Source organism: Heterodontus francisci, chromosome 6 (assembly GCF_036365525.1).
Source record: "Heterodontus francisci isolate sHetFra1 chromosome 6, sHetFra1.hap1, whole genome shotgun sequence".
Lineage (NCBI taxonomy): Eukaryota > Metazoa > Chordata > Chondrichthyes > Heterodontiformes > Heterodontidae > Heterodontus > Heterodontus francisci.
The window spans coordinates 71,723,277-71,737,393 of NC_090376.1; the positions used below are offsets into that span (position 1 = coordinate 71,723,277).

The following is a 14,117-nucleotide window of genomic DNA, read 5'->3' on the forward strand; positions in this document are numbered from 1 at the left end:
TACTGTACAGGGTGTTGGTGAGGCCACACCTGGAGTACTGCGTACAGTTTTGGCTCCGTATTTAAAGAAGGATATACTAGCATTGGAGGAAGTTCAGAAAAGGTTCACTAGGCTGATTCCTGGGATGAAGGGGTTGTCTTATCAAGAATGACTAAACGGGTTAGGCCTTTATTCATTGGCGTTTAGAAGAATGAGAGGTGATCTTATTGAAACATATAAGATTCTAAGCAGGCTTGACGGGATAGATGTTGAGAATATGTTTCCACTGGTGGGGGAATTTCGAACTAGGGGCCATAGTTACAGAAAAAAGGGTCACATATTTAAAACTGAGATGCGATGGAATTTTCTCTCAGAGGGAGGTGAATCTCTGGAATTCTCTACCTCAGAGTTGTGGAGGCTAGGTCACTAAATGTATTTAAGGAGGAGGTAGATAGATTTTTGAAATCTCGGAGTCTAGGGTTATGCGGAGCAGGCCTGAAAGCGTTGAGGCCTGGGACAGATCAGCCATGATCTTATTGAATGGCGGGGCAGGTTTGAGGGGCTGAATGGCCGACGACTCCTATTTCTTATGTCCTGCTATGCCTTCAATGCGTTAGCTGACAGTGGTATCGGTAGATACCAAAACATTTTATGTATTCAGCCTTTTCTTTCAGCTCATCAATGCTGTATACTTCCAGTGCTGTCTGAAAGCGCCACTGTTGTCAAGCTAATATATATGGGTGATTTTTATGACTGCAATCTTCTGACATGAAATCTTGCCTGCCAGGAGGCTGATAAGGGCAGATTCCAGACATGGCCCCCACATCTATCCTTCCACTTTGCCTTCTAGAATGCATATTCAGAAATCACAGATGCACTTGCCATAATTCTGTAACTGTTAATGGATGAAAAATTTTGGGAAGCATGATTGTAATCTACTGTTAAAAGTCCAGGAGATTGCCTTCATAAAATTGGCCTCATCATTTAATTTTTTTATTAGTGCAATTTATCAACTAGAATTATTTCCAGCTGTCAATTGGGGTTGAGTTTATCATGAGCATAGGCATTCTGTATCATGTACAGTATTGTCAGAGCTTCTTACTGCAATGAGTTGTTGAACCAAATGGAATGCTTTTTAAATACTTAATGCAATCAAATATTGACATTGTGCATTTATTTAAGGCTTAAAGTTTTACTTGTAGTAATTCATTTCATATTTTACCCCACAGCTTGTCTCTGACATTCCCAAATTAGTTGCGTCACTATGTAAAGAGGAATCTAACTCTGGTACGAGCTGTCTAGAACAATTGTCTGAATTGGTGCACTGCATGATCTTCCGATTTTCAGGCTTTCCTGACCTATATGAACCTGTCATAGAGGCACTAAAGGTAAATTAATCCGTTCACTTCCTCCTTTTCAATTTGTTTGTATAAATAGTGTTATAAAGTGGATATTTTCAGCGTGGTAAGTAAAAATACTTCAACACAACAGCAAAATACTGCGGATGCTGGAAATCTGAAATAAAAACAGAAAATGCTGGAAATCCTCAGATCTGGCGGCATCTGTGCAGCGAAACCGATTTAACGTTTCAGGTCTGTGACCTTTCATCAGAATTACTATTTAAGAAAACTTAATGCAGTCAAATATTTTTGCACATTTAATTAAATTTTTTTGCAGTAATTAATATTATGCCTGTGGATCTACCATACTTAAACTCCATCTTTTCTAACTGCACCTTTGGTGAGTAGCTCATCAGAGCTCTGTCTAAAGCCTACCATCGCAACACTATATTGCCCAAGAACTAGGTTTCCGAATTAGTTATGGGACATTCCATCTGTTGCCTAAGCCAGCAGGAGGTATGAGTTTACATTACTTAGAGATCTAATTTCCTCTCTATATGGGAAGAGGGAAAACTAGTTCATCTCAGCAAAAGCTGGGGTCTGATGGCGAAAGTAATTTATTGTCCCCAATACCAGACGTAATAAAGACAGAAAATGTGTAAATTCTGAGGTCAGGCAGCATCTGTGGAGAGAGAAAGAGTTAATATTTCAGGTCAACGACGTTCATCAGACTTTTAATACATTGGTTAATTTCTGCTGTTCCATTGGTGGCCCCTTTTTCAAAGAAGTAAATATTGATTAGGTCTTGGATCGAGATCTAGTGGATAGGACGTTTCAGGAGGTAGTCACTCGGAGCTTAAGCGGGCCCAGGCAGAGAGGGTCTGGATGGCTGCCAGACAGACAAGAAGGTCAAGGCAGGTAGTGCAGGAGTACACGGAGGGCATCCCACGTTCTAACCGGTATTCAGTTCTGAGTACCGATGGGCGAGGGTTCCTCTGGAGAGTGCAGCAAGCGTCATGACCAGAGCACTGAGTGGCTCAGCTGTGCAGGGAGAGAGGAGAAAAGATCAGAGCAATAGTGATGGGGGATTATATAGTTATATAGTTAGGGAACACATCGGTGTTTCTGTGGTTGCAGACAGGATTCCAAGATGGTATGTTGCCTCCTGGTACAAGGGTCATGGATATCACAGAGTGGCTACAGAGTATTCTGGAGGGCAAGGGTGCACAGCCAGAAGTTGTGGTACACCTCTGTACCAATGGTAGAGGGATGAGGTCCTGCAGGCTGAGTTTAGGGAGTTAGGAACAAGAGTAGCAAGCAGGACCTCAAAGGTAGTAATCTCCGGATTACTCCCAAGGCCACGTGCTAGTGAATATAGAAAAAGGAAAATACACCAAATGAATGCATGGCTGGAGAGATGGTGCAGGAGGGCGGGCTTCAGATTTCTGGGCATTAGGACCAGTTCTGGGTGGGACCTGTACAAGCCGGCTGGTCGACAGCTGAACAGAACTGGGACAAATATCCTTGCTGGAAGGTTTGCTAGTGCTGTTGGGTATGGTTTAAACTAGTTTGGCAGGGGGATGGGAACCTGAGCGCAGGCTTTTTATACATATATAAAGAGCAAGAGGGTAACCAGGGAAAGGGTTGGCCCACTCAAGGACAGAGATGGGAATCTATGTGTGGAGCCAGAGGAAATGGACGAGGTGCTAAATGAGTACTTTGCATCAGTATTCACCAAGGAGAAGGACTTGGTGGATGATGAGCCGAGGGAAGGGAGTGTAGATAGTCTCAGTCATCTCATTATCAAAAAGGAGGAGGTGCAAGGTAGATAAGTCCCCAGGGCCTGATGGGATCTACCCTAGAATACTGAAGGAGGCAAGGGAAGAAATTGCTGGGGCCTTGACAGAAATCTTTGCATCCTCATTGGCTACAGGTGAGGTCCCAGAGGACTGGAAAATAGCCAATGTTCCTTTGTTTAAGAAGGGTGGTAAGGATAATCCAGGAAATTATAGGCCGGTGAGCCTTACGTCAGTGGTAGGTAAACTATTAGAGAGGATTCTTTGGGACAGGATTTACTCCCATTTGGAAACAAATGAACTTATTAGCGAGAGACAGCATGGTTTTGTGAAGGGGAGGTCGTGTCTTACTAATTTGATTGAGTTTTTTGAGGAAGTGACGAAGATGATGGAAGGGCGGTGGATGTTGTCTATATGGACTTCAGTAAAGCCTTTGACAAGGTCCCGCATGGCAGACTGGTGCAAAAGATGAAGTCACACTGGATCAGAGGTGAGCTGGCAAGATGGATACAGAACTGGCTCGGTCACAGAAGACAGAGGGTAACAGCGGATGGGTGTTTTTCTGAATGGAGGGATGTGACTAGTGGTGTTCCGCAGGGATCAGTGCTGGGACCTTTGCTGTTTGTAGTATATATAAATGATTTGGAGGAAAATGTAGCTGGTCTGATTAGTAAGTTTGCGGACGACACAAAGGTTGGTGGAGTTGCGGATCATGATGAGGATTGTCAGAGGATACAGCAGGATATAGATCGGTTGGAGACTTGGGCGGAGAAATGGCAGATGGAGTTTAATCCGGACTAATGTGAGGTAATACATTTTGGAAGGTATAATGCAGGTGGGAGGTATACAGTAAATGGCAGAACCCTTAGGAGTATTGACAGGCAGAGAGATCTGGGCGTACAGGTCCACAGGTTACTGAAAGTGGCAACGCAGGTGGATAAGGTAGTCAAGAAGGCATTCGGCATGCTTACCTTCATCGGTCAGGGCATAGAGTATAAAAATTGGCAAGTTATGCTGCAGCTGTACAGAACCTTAGTTAGGCCACGCTTAGAATATTGCATGCAATTCTGGTCGCCACACTACCAGAAGGACGTGGAGGCTTTGGAGAGGGTACAGAAGAGGTTTACCAGGATGTTGCCTGGTCTGGTGGGCATTAGCTATGAGGAGAGGTTGGATAAACTCGGATTATTTTCACTGGAACGACGGAGGTGGAGGGGCGACATGATAGAGGTTTACAAAGTCATAGAACAGTACAGCACAGTACAGGCCCTTCGGCCCACGATGTTGTGCCGAACCTTTAATCTACTCTAAGATCAAACTAACTAACTACCTACCCTTCATTCTACTATCATCCATGTACCTATCCAAGAGTCGCTTAAATGTCCCTAATGTATCTGCTTCTACTACCACCGCTGGCAGCGCATTCCACACACCCACCACTCTGTGTAAAGAACCTACCTCTGACATCTCCCCGAAACCTTCCTCCAATCACCTTTAAAATTATGCCCCCTGGTGATTAGCCCTTTCCACCCTGGGAAAAAGTCTCTGACTATCCACTCTATCTATGCCTCTCATCATCTTGTACCCCTCTGTCAAGTCAGCTCTCATCCTTCTTCGCTCCAATGAGAAAAGCCCTAGCTCCCTCAATCTTTCTTCATAGGACATGCCCTCCAGTCCAGGCCGCATCCTGGTAAATCTCCTCTGCACCCTCTCTAAAGCTTCCACATCCTTCCTATAATGAGGCGACCAGAACTGAACACAATATTCCAAGTGTGGTCGAACCAGGGCCTTATAGAGCTGCAGCATAACCTCGCGGCTCTTAAACTCAATCCCCCTGTTCATGAAAGCCAACACACCATACGCCTTCTTAACAACCCTATCAACTTGGGTGGCAACTTTGAGCGATCTATGGACATGGACCCCAAGATCCCTCTGTTCCTCCACACTACCAAGAATCCTGTCTTTAAGCCTGTATTCCGCATTCAAATTCGACCTTCCAAAATGAATCACTTCACACTTTTGTAGGTTGAACTCCATCTGCCACTTCTCAGCCCAGCTCTGCATCCTGTCAATGTCCCGTTGCAACCTACAACAGCCTTCCACACTATCCACAACTCCAGCAACCTTCATGTCATCGGCAAACTTGCTAACCCAGCCTTCCACTTCCTCATCCAAGTCATTTATAAAAATCACAAAGAGCAGAGGTCCCAAAACAGATCCTTGTGGAACACCACTGGTCACCGAGCTCCATGCTGAATACTTTCCATCTACTACCACCCTCTGACTTCTATGGGCCAGCCAATTTTGTATCCAGACAGCCAACTTTCCCTGAATCCCATGCCTCCTTACTTTCTGAATGAGCCTGCCATGGGGAACCTTATCAAACGCCTTGCTAAAATCCATATACACCACATCCACTGCTCTTCCTTCATCAATGTGTTTTGTTACATCTTCAAAGAATTCAATAAGGCTTGTGAGGCATGACCTGTCCCTCACAAAGCCATGCTGACTGTCTCTAATCAAACCATGCTTTTCCAAATAATCATAAATCCTGTCTCTCAGAATCCTCTCCAATAATTTGCCCACTACCGACGTAAGACTGACTGACAGAGGTTGAGTAGATTAGGATTATTTTCATTAGAAAGGCGAAGGTTGTGGGGGGACCTGATTGAGGTGTGCAAAATCATGAGCGGTATAGATAGGGTGGATAGTAAGAAGCTTTTTCCCAGAGTGGGAGATTCAAATACTAGGGGTCACGAGTTCAAAGTGAAAGGGGAAAAGTTTAGGGGGGATATGTGTGGAAAGTTCTTTACGCAGAGGGTGGTGGGTACCTGGAACGCGTTGCCAGCGGAGGTGGTAGACGCGGGCACGATAGCGTCTTTTAAGATGTATCTAGACAGATACATGAATGGGCAGGAAGCAAAGAGATACAGACCCTTAGAAAATAGGCGACCTGTTTAGGTAGAGGATCTGGATCGGCGCAGGCTTGGAGGGCCGAAGGGCCTGTTCCTGTGCTGTAATTTTCTTTGTTCTTTGTGACTGTTGTGAGCGGCATGGACAGAGTGGATAGTCGGAAGCTTTTTCCCAGGGTGGAAGAGTCAGTTACTCGGGGACATAGGTTTAAGGTGAGCGGGGCAAAGTTTAGAGGGGATGTGCGAGGCAAGTTCTTTACACAGAGGGTTGTGAGTGCCTGGAACTTGCTGCCAGGGGAGGTGGTGGAAGCAGATACGATAGTGACGTTTAAGAGACATCTTGACAAATATATAAATAGGAAGGGAACAGAGGGATATGGGCCCCGGAAGTGCAGAAGGTGTTCGTTTCAGCAGGCATCAAGATCGGCGCAGGCTTGGAGGGCCGAATGGCCTGTTTCTGTGCTGTGCTGTTCTTTGTTCTTTGTCTTAGATAGGACCATTTCTGGGCAGGTAACAGGAGGCAGAAAATGAGCGAGTGACTGAAAGACAGAAGAAACAAAGGTTAAAAAGTGTGCAGCACAGGAATTTGGCAGTGTTAACGCATATTTATTTAAATGCAAGGAGTATAGTAAATACCGTCGATGAGCTGAGGGCACAGATACAATATCATTGCTAAAACGGAACTTGGCTTAAAGAGGGGCAAGAATGGCAGCTCAACATCCCTGGATAGAGTTTTCAGGAGGAATAGAGAGGGAGATTAAAAAAAAAACATGGAGGGGGTGTAGCATTATTAGTTAAGGAATCAATAACAGCTTTGAGGAAGGATGATATGCTAAATGAATCATCAAATGAGGCCGTATGGGTCTAGCTCAGAAATTATTAAAAAAAAAGGGGCAGCCACACTACTAGGAGTCTACTATAGACCCCCAAATAGTGAGAGGGAAATAGAAGAACAAATAAGTAGGCAAATTTGAGTGTAAAAACTATAGGGCAATAATAGGTGGGGATTTCAACTCCCTCCCTCCCTCCCCCCCCCCCAATTTCAACTGGATACAAAAAGTGTGACGGGCACAGAGGGGACAAAATTCTTGAACTGTGTTAGAACTTTTTTAGTCAGCATGTAACAAGCCCAATGAGAGGGGGCACAATTCTAGATTTAGTCTTGGGTAATGAAGCTGGGCAAGTGGAGGAAGCAACAGTAGGTGACCATTTTGGAGATAGTGATCATAATACAGTTAGTTTTAACATCATGGAAAGGACAAAGGTAAAACAGCAGTAAAAGTTCTAAATTGGGGAAAGGCAAATTTTACGAAACTATGAGGTGACCTGGCGAAAGTGGACTGGATACAGCTACTTAAAGGAAAATCCGTGGCAAACCAGTGGGAGGCATTCAAAAGCGAGATACTAAAGGCACTGTCGGCATCTCCCCAAAAAGATAAAGGGTGGTATTGCCAAATCTTGAGCCCCCTGGTTACCTAGAAGCTTACAGGGTAAGTTGAAGTAGAAAAAGAAAGCTCATAACTATCACAAAGATCTTAATACTTTATAAAGCCTAGAGGAGTATAGAAAGTGCAGGGTTGAAGTAAAAAAAGGAAATGGGAAAAGCAAAGAGAAGACATGAAAAATTGACAGGTGAAATCAAGGAAAACCCAAAGATGTTTTATCAGTACATCAAGAGCAAGAGGATAACTAAGGAAAAGGGAGGGCCTATCAGATGTACAAGGGAACTTGTGTGGATACAGAAGATGTGGGGTTTTTCTGTCTTTACAAAGGAGAGGTCGATGCAGACATTATAGTTAAAAAGGAGTATGAAATATTAGATATGATAAGCATAATGAGAGAGTGCTAGATGTTGTACCATTGTTTTAAAAAAGGTGTGAGGGATCGGCCAAATAATTATAGGCTGGTCAGTCTGACCTCTGGTGGGTAAATTGTTAGAATCTATTCTGAGGGACGGGATAAACTGTCACTTAGAAAGGCACTGATTAATCAGGGATAGTCAGCACAGATTTGTTAGGAGAACATCATATCTTACTAACTTAATCGAGTATTTTTTTTTGAAGAACTAGGGTAATGCAGTGGATATGGTCTACATGCATTTTAGTAAGATATTTGGTAAGATCCCACATGGCAGACTGGTCAGTGAAATGAAAGCGCATGGAATACAGGGGAATGTGGCAGGTTGGAACCAGAATTGGCTCGGGGCAGGAAACTAAAGATAGTAGTCGACGGATGTTTTTGTGAACGGAAAGCGGTTTCCAGTGGTGTCCTTGCTGTCTGTGGTATATATTAATGATTTGGACTTAAATGTGGGAGGCATGGTTGGGAAATTTGCCAATGACACAAAAATTGGCTGTGTAGTTGATAGTGAAGAGAATAGCTCTAGACTCCAGAATGATATCAATGGTTTGGTTGAGTGGGCAGAAAGGTGGCAAATGCAATTTAATCCAGATAAGTGTGAGGTATTGCATTTGGGGAGGGCAAATAAAGCAAGGGAATACACAGTAAACGGGAGGATATTGAGAGGGATAGAAGTGAGACACCTTGGAGTGCATGTCCATGGGTCCCTGAAGGTGGCAGGACAGGCAGAGTGGTGAAGAAGGCATATGGATTGCTTTCCTTTATTGGCAGAGGTATAGAATACAAAAGCAGGGATCTAATGCTGGAACTGTATAAAATGCTGGTTAAGCCACAGCTGGAGTATTGCATTCAGCTAGTGCTGGTCATGACATTCCAGAGCAATTATGTCCTTTCTGTAGAGAGTATAGAGGAGATTTACAAGAATGTTGGCAGGGCTTGAAAGTTGCAGCTGTGAGGAAAGATTGGATAGGCTAGGGTTGTTTTCCTTGGAACAGAGGAGGCTGAGGGGTGACTTAATAGAGGTGTACAAAATTATGAGGGGCTGAGCTAGAGTGGACAGAGGGGACCTGTTTCCCCTAGCAGAGAGGTCAATTACCAGGGGCACAGATTTAAGGTGATTGGTAGAAGGTTTAGAGGGGGCATGAGGAAAAACTTTTTCACCCAGAGGTGGTGAGTGTCTGGAATTAGCTGCCAGGAATGGTGGTGGAGGTAGAAACCCTCAATTTTTTTTTTTTAAGAGGTCCCTGGACATGCAAATGAAGTGATGTAACCTGCAAGGCTATGGACCTAATGCTGGAAGGTGGGATTAGATTATGCGGCTAGTTTTGTCAGCCGGCACGGACACGATTGGCTTGAATGACCTCCTTCTGTGCCATTAATTTTATTATGGTTCTTCCACAATGGTCACATGAGGATAGTACACTACAGAGTAGCAGCCGCCCGCACCCCTGCCCCCCCCCCCCCCCACCCCCTCCCAAGCATAGTGATGTGCACACTCTCTCTGCTTTCTTCTGCAAGTGCTGTCTTTGTTACTTTTTATGTCTTTCTATCCCTTTTTGTATGCTTACCTTTTCAGATAAATGCCCTCCATTTCTCTTTCTGCACCTGCCCCCCACCCCCAAATCCCAGTAGAGTATTGGTCGGGTGTGGGGTGGTGGGAAGCTAAGCATTCATCCAATTATACTCCTATCTCATTGTCTTGTGTTGCTGAACTAGATTGCAGTTAAACAATTAATGTTCTTGAATATTGATTCTCCTTTTATGAATTCTGCTTTAAATGAGATTTAATCCTTGTCTCAGCTTGCTCCAGATACTACTAACATTTTTGGTACGGGTGTCAATGACACTTTGTCCATTACTAGATAGGTGGTGTTAATCTGTAATTGCACTGAAGGTGAGAATATTGTGCTGTACAAAACGTGGCTTGGATAAAATTGATATCTTGTGCAGTCCTTTTGATGAATGTTATCAAATAAAGTTTATGCCTTTGTTTTAGGACTTTCCAATTCCAAATGAGGAGAAAATAAAGCATCTGCTCAATCAAAATGCCTGGACGTCTGAGAAAAATACTTTGACACCTTTGTATCAAAGACTTGCTAGCAAATCAGATACAGGAAGGATAGGACTGGCCAACCTAGGCAATACCTGCTACATGAACAGTGTCATTCAGGCCCTTTTCATGGCTTCTGAGTAGGTATCTGAAACACTTTATAGATTACCAATATAATAAAAGCAAAATACTGTAGATGCTGGAAATCTGAAATAAAAACAAAGTCCTGGAAATACTCCAGCTTCTGAAGAGAAAAGCAAGATTAAGATTACCAATATTGTGAATAGTCATCAGTAGAAGCAACATTCATATTGTATTGTTATATGACTTCTGCATATTATTGGATTTGGATATTAGGCCATATGTTTTTTTTTAATTTGTCCTCCCCCAGATTTCTCAGCAGCCACTCTTTTGCCTTGCAACAATCTTCAATTTGGAAAGAAGGTGAAATGATCCGGGTCATGAACTGTACTTCGGTGCTGTCCAGTGGCAGATTTCAGTTGCTCAAAGGGATATGTATTTTCAGTGAAGGCAATCATGTTCTAGTTCCTTTTCCACCACTGCGCTCAATCATATGGTTCAGTAAAATGCTTGGAAGCTTGTTTCCAAGCGGTGAGAAGTGAACTAAAGTTGCAGCCAGTTCTGGCACTTGAGCCTCTTTGTCTGGATTGAATGCAGCTGCATGTCTCTGTCTGTGCCCTTTACAGCCAATAAAGTATTTTTAATGCAGAGTCACTGTTGTAATGTAGGAACATGTGGCAAACAGTTTGCACACAGCAAGGTCTCAAACAGCAATGAAATAATAGCATAATAATTGAGCCTGATCAAGTTTGTAAACATAACATTTTTTGCACGGAAGGGGAAAGACTTTTTAATGTACATGTCCGCATATGTCATCAGGCAGGTTGTGTGTGCTCCTTTGTGCAACTTGGCAGATGGGCTTCTTGAAGGATCAAAAAATAGTTTATAACTGGATATTCCTTAATGTGTATGCAAGAATACACTCATTGTCCTTAGTGTCTGTATAATGGTGATTGGAATGCAAAAGTAATTCATTGTGATCTACATAAATTATGTAGATATTTTTCAAATTAACATATCCTCTTTTTCCCCCTCAGCAAATTAAAAATCAATTTCAATAGCTCCCTCACTAAAGCTAAATTGTCTTTTACTAGTATCTAAAATTATGCTACTCAAGTCTGGAGATATTTTGATTTGTGCTATTAGTTTGTTTCTCCATTTACCCTCTGCACCCATCATCCATTAGAGCAGTGCTGAGCAACCCTGCAAAGATTAACTGCTGGAACAATGTTCACTGACAAAAGAGCCACAAGTTATTCTGACTGGCTGACCAGGAGGGCATTGGAATAGCCAAGTCTAGAGGTGAGGAGGGTTTTAGCATCAGTTGGAATAAGGCAGGGCTGGAAATGGGCAATGTAACTGAGATTGCAAATGGTCATCTGGTTTAGCCTGGAACAATGACTGTGGAGGGGGGAAGAAATCAGTGGTGAGGATATAGTCTGTGGTGGGGGCTGAAGGCTATGACTTTGGTCTTTCTGATATTAAACTAGAGGAAATAGCAGCTCATCCTAGATTGGATAATGACCAGTCTGAAACACATGCAGCACATAGGTTTGCGAGATGGTGCAGAGATGGATGGGTGTCATGAGTATATGTGTGGAACCTTTGTGTGATGTTGCCAAGGAACAGCATGTAGATGGGGAAGTGGCAGGGACAAAAAAACAAATTTTGGTGGGGTCCATAAATAATGGATGAGAAAGGAAGGCACTCCTATAGTTTCTGTGGCTGATTGGATAGAGAAGAGTGGAACCAAGAAGGAGCTGAGCTGGACAGTAGAAGAGACATTGGAGGAAAATGTTGTGGGGTGACTGTCCAAAAGAGGACGATGAGCGATTTTACACCATGGGCAGTTAAAGGGTAACATTTGTGACTTCAATAGGGTCATTTCAGTGTTGTGGCAGGGGTAGAATACTGTTTGGAGAGATTCAAACTTTTAGGGAAGGTGAGCACAGATTCAAGAGGCGCCAATAGGTTCACAAACTTGAGAGGAAATGGGGAAATAGTTTGCAAGGACCTAGAGATTTGGGATGGATATTTGAGGAGTGGGTTGATAGTTTTGAAAAGGCAAGGGAATCATTTACAATATCAGCTAATGTAGAGGCCAGGAAGAAAAGTTAAATGGTCAGCAGTTTAGTGGGAATGGGGTTAAGAGAGCAGGAGATGGATCTCAGAGGGCATAGGGAAGATGCAAGATATAGGTTTAAGCCTAGGATAGTGTAGAGTATATGGCAGGAAAGTTAAAGGAGGGTAATTAAATCAGAGGAGAGAGGGCAAGGTGAATTGAGATGAAAGTTAAACACTGAGGAGGAGATGTAACAGTGCATAGGATGAGGGTGGGGATGAAGGAGGATATCTCTGGCTTAGGTGACTGAATGAAGATTTTTAAAGGAGAGGGGAGCATGGGGCTAGGTGAGATACTTGAAGGGAGTGAAGATGCTGGAGGAGCAGTGAGAGAAACAAAGGTGTGATTTTAGTGATAAGGGCACACTGTCACTGGCAGTTTGGCAGGGCAGGTGGTAGAAAGTATCTCCTAAGTGGGAAGCTTTATTTGGGACCAAGGTGCTCATGACCCAAACATCTTTCGAAACGATTATGTCCGTGCAGTTATCCACAATAACAGTGTGTGACAAGGACTTTGTTCACGACTGAGCAGCCTGCTGTGAGAGGTGGGAATTGTTCATTTGCTGGTAGTCCAAGGAGGTAGCGGCAAGTGGGATGAGGAGGTGAGCGAGATGTACCCCCAGCTCTGTTAGAAAGTACCTTGCTTAACGAGCCCACCCAAGCATAGGACCGCATGGTACTGTTAAGTTGGTGCAGTGCTGGGATTTTTTTATTTCTGAAATTCATTACTTTGCCCCGAGTCCCATAAATCTTGGCAACAACACAACTGCATCCTGCAACGTTGCTTTGTTTCCCTTCTTGGTCTAATTCGTACAGGGATATCCACTCACCTGCTTTCTTGTAAGTTGTGCAATACTTGTTAACTTTTTTAAATATTCACCAAACTAGGTGTCAAAACTACCGTTTATTGGTGCTGCAGCGATAACTTGCAGCTAGATCATAAATCATATGCAACAAAACAGCAAAAGAAATAAATGCTGAAAAATTAAGAGAAATATTCAAAGAATATCTGCTGTTCAACTTGCCAAAAATCCAAGTAATTTAACCCAGGCTAACTAATAAATAGTACTTTTGAGCTTCAGAGATGTTTTATTGCTTTACTTGGTTTTGAGACTCTATTTTTCAGTTGATTTCTGTTTTAATTTTAATGAAAAACATGGAGTCTGTATTACATAAGAGTTTAGGAACTCTAGATCTGGCTCTTGCACCAATGTTATCCCATCAGCATGCTCATGTTTACCTTTTTAAAATAAATTTTTTGTGCCCCTTTTCTAGCTTCAGGCATGCCGTAATGCTACTGAAGGAGAGTGGTTCACAGTCATTAATGATGAAACTTCAGTGGCTTTTTGCTTTTCTGGAACATAGTCAGGTATGGATTTTATTTTGTATAAACTTAGCCCCCTGTTTTTTTTTAGTTGGACAGCTGTATAGTTTATGTAATATCCTGATCAAGAGGCCAATGTGTGCTACATGTTGCATTCAGAATATTGTGAACTCTACATTAATAGGAACTGGGATTCAGAATTCATAATTAACAATGTATAAAATGTGCAGAGACGGAGCACACTGTATGATTTCGTTGGGGATAAAATAAATCTGCCAAGGGATGAGTTTGAGAAATGGGAAAAGAAATGGGCATATGTTTGGTAATGTTCTTATTTTGTTGGTTCAGACACAATAGAATAATCTCAAACTCTGAGCAGTGATGGCTGTTGATTATAAAATATGAAATAATAATTCCAATGGGCATTTAATTTACATTCTATGTAGTATGTCCCCTAACACTTTTTATTTCACCAAATACTTAATAGACATTTAGGCTGGATGAAGGTGGGGGGCAGGGGCAGTGTTGGGGTTTGCTAGTGAAGAAACTGAAGCAGTACCATTGATTAGACTTGGACTTGTATAAAATAATTAAGTGTGTAGAGCATGGAGTACAAAGTGATCGGGGAACAGAGTGCTTTGTAAACAGTGTTAA

General features: G+C 42.8%; 1 protein-coding gene across 6 annotated transcripts in view; it reads left to right on the forward strand.

Annotated features, from left to right (window-relative positions):
• The window catches only part of LOC137371388 (ubiquitin carboxyl-terminal hydrolase 35-like), a 126,751-nt gene that overhangs the window by 54,918 nt on the left and 57,716 nt on the right, over positions 1–14,117 (forward strand). For all 6 annotated transcript variants that reach the window (XM_068033909.1, XM_068033908.1, XM_068033913.1 and 3 more), the window contains 3 exons: positions 1,209–1,367; positions 9,884–10,077; positions 13,415–13,508. In XM_068033909.1, the coding sequence (XP_067890010.1) occupies positions 1,209–1,367; positions 9,884–10,077; positions 13,415–13,508 (447 nt within the window). The remainder of the gene's footprint in view (positions 1–1,208; positions 1,368–9,883; positions 10,078–13,414; positions 13,509–14,117) is intronic.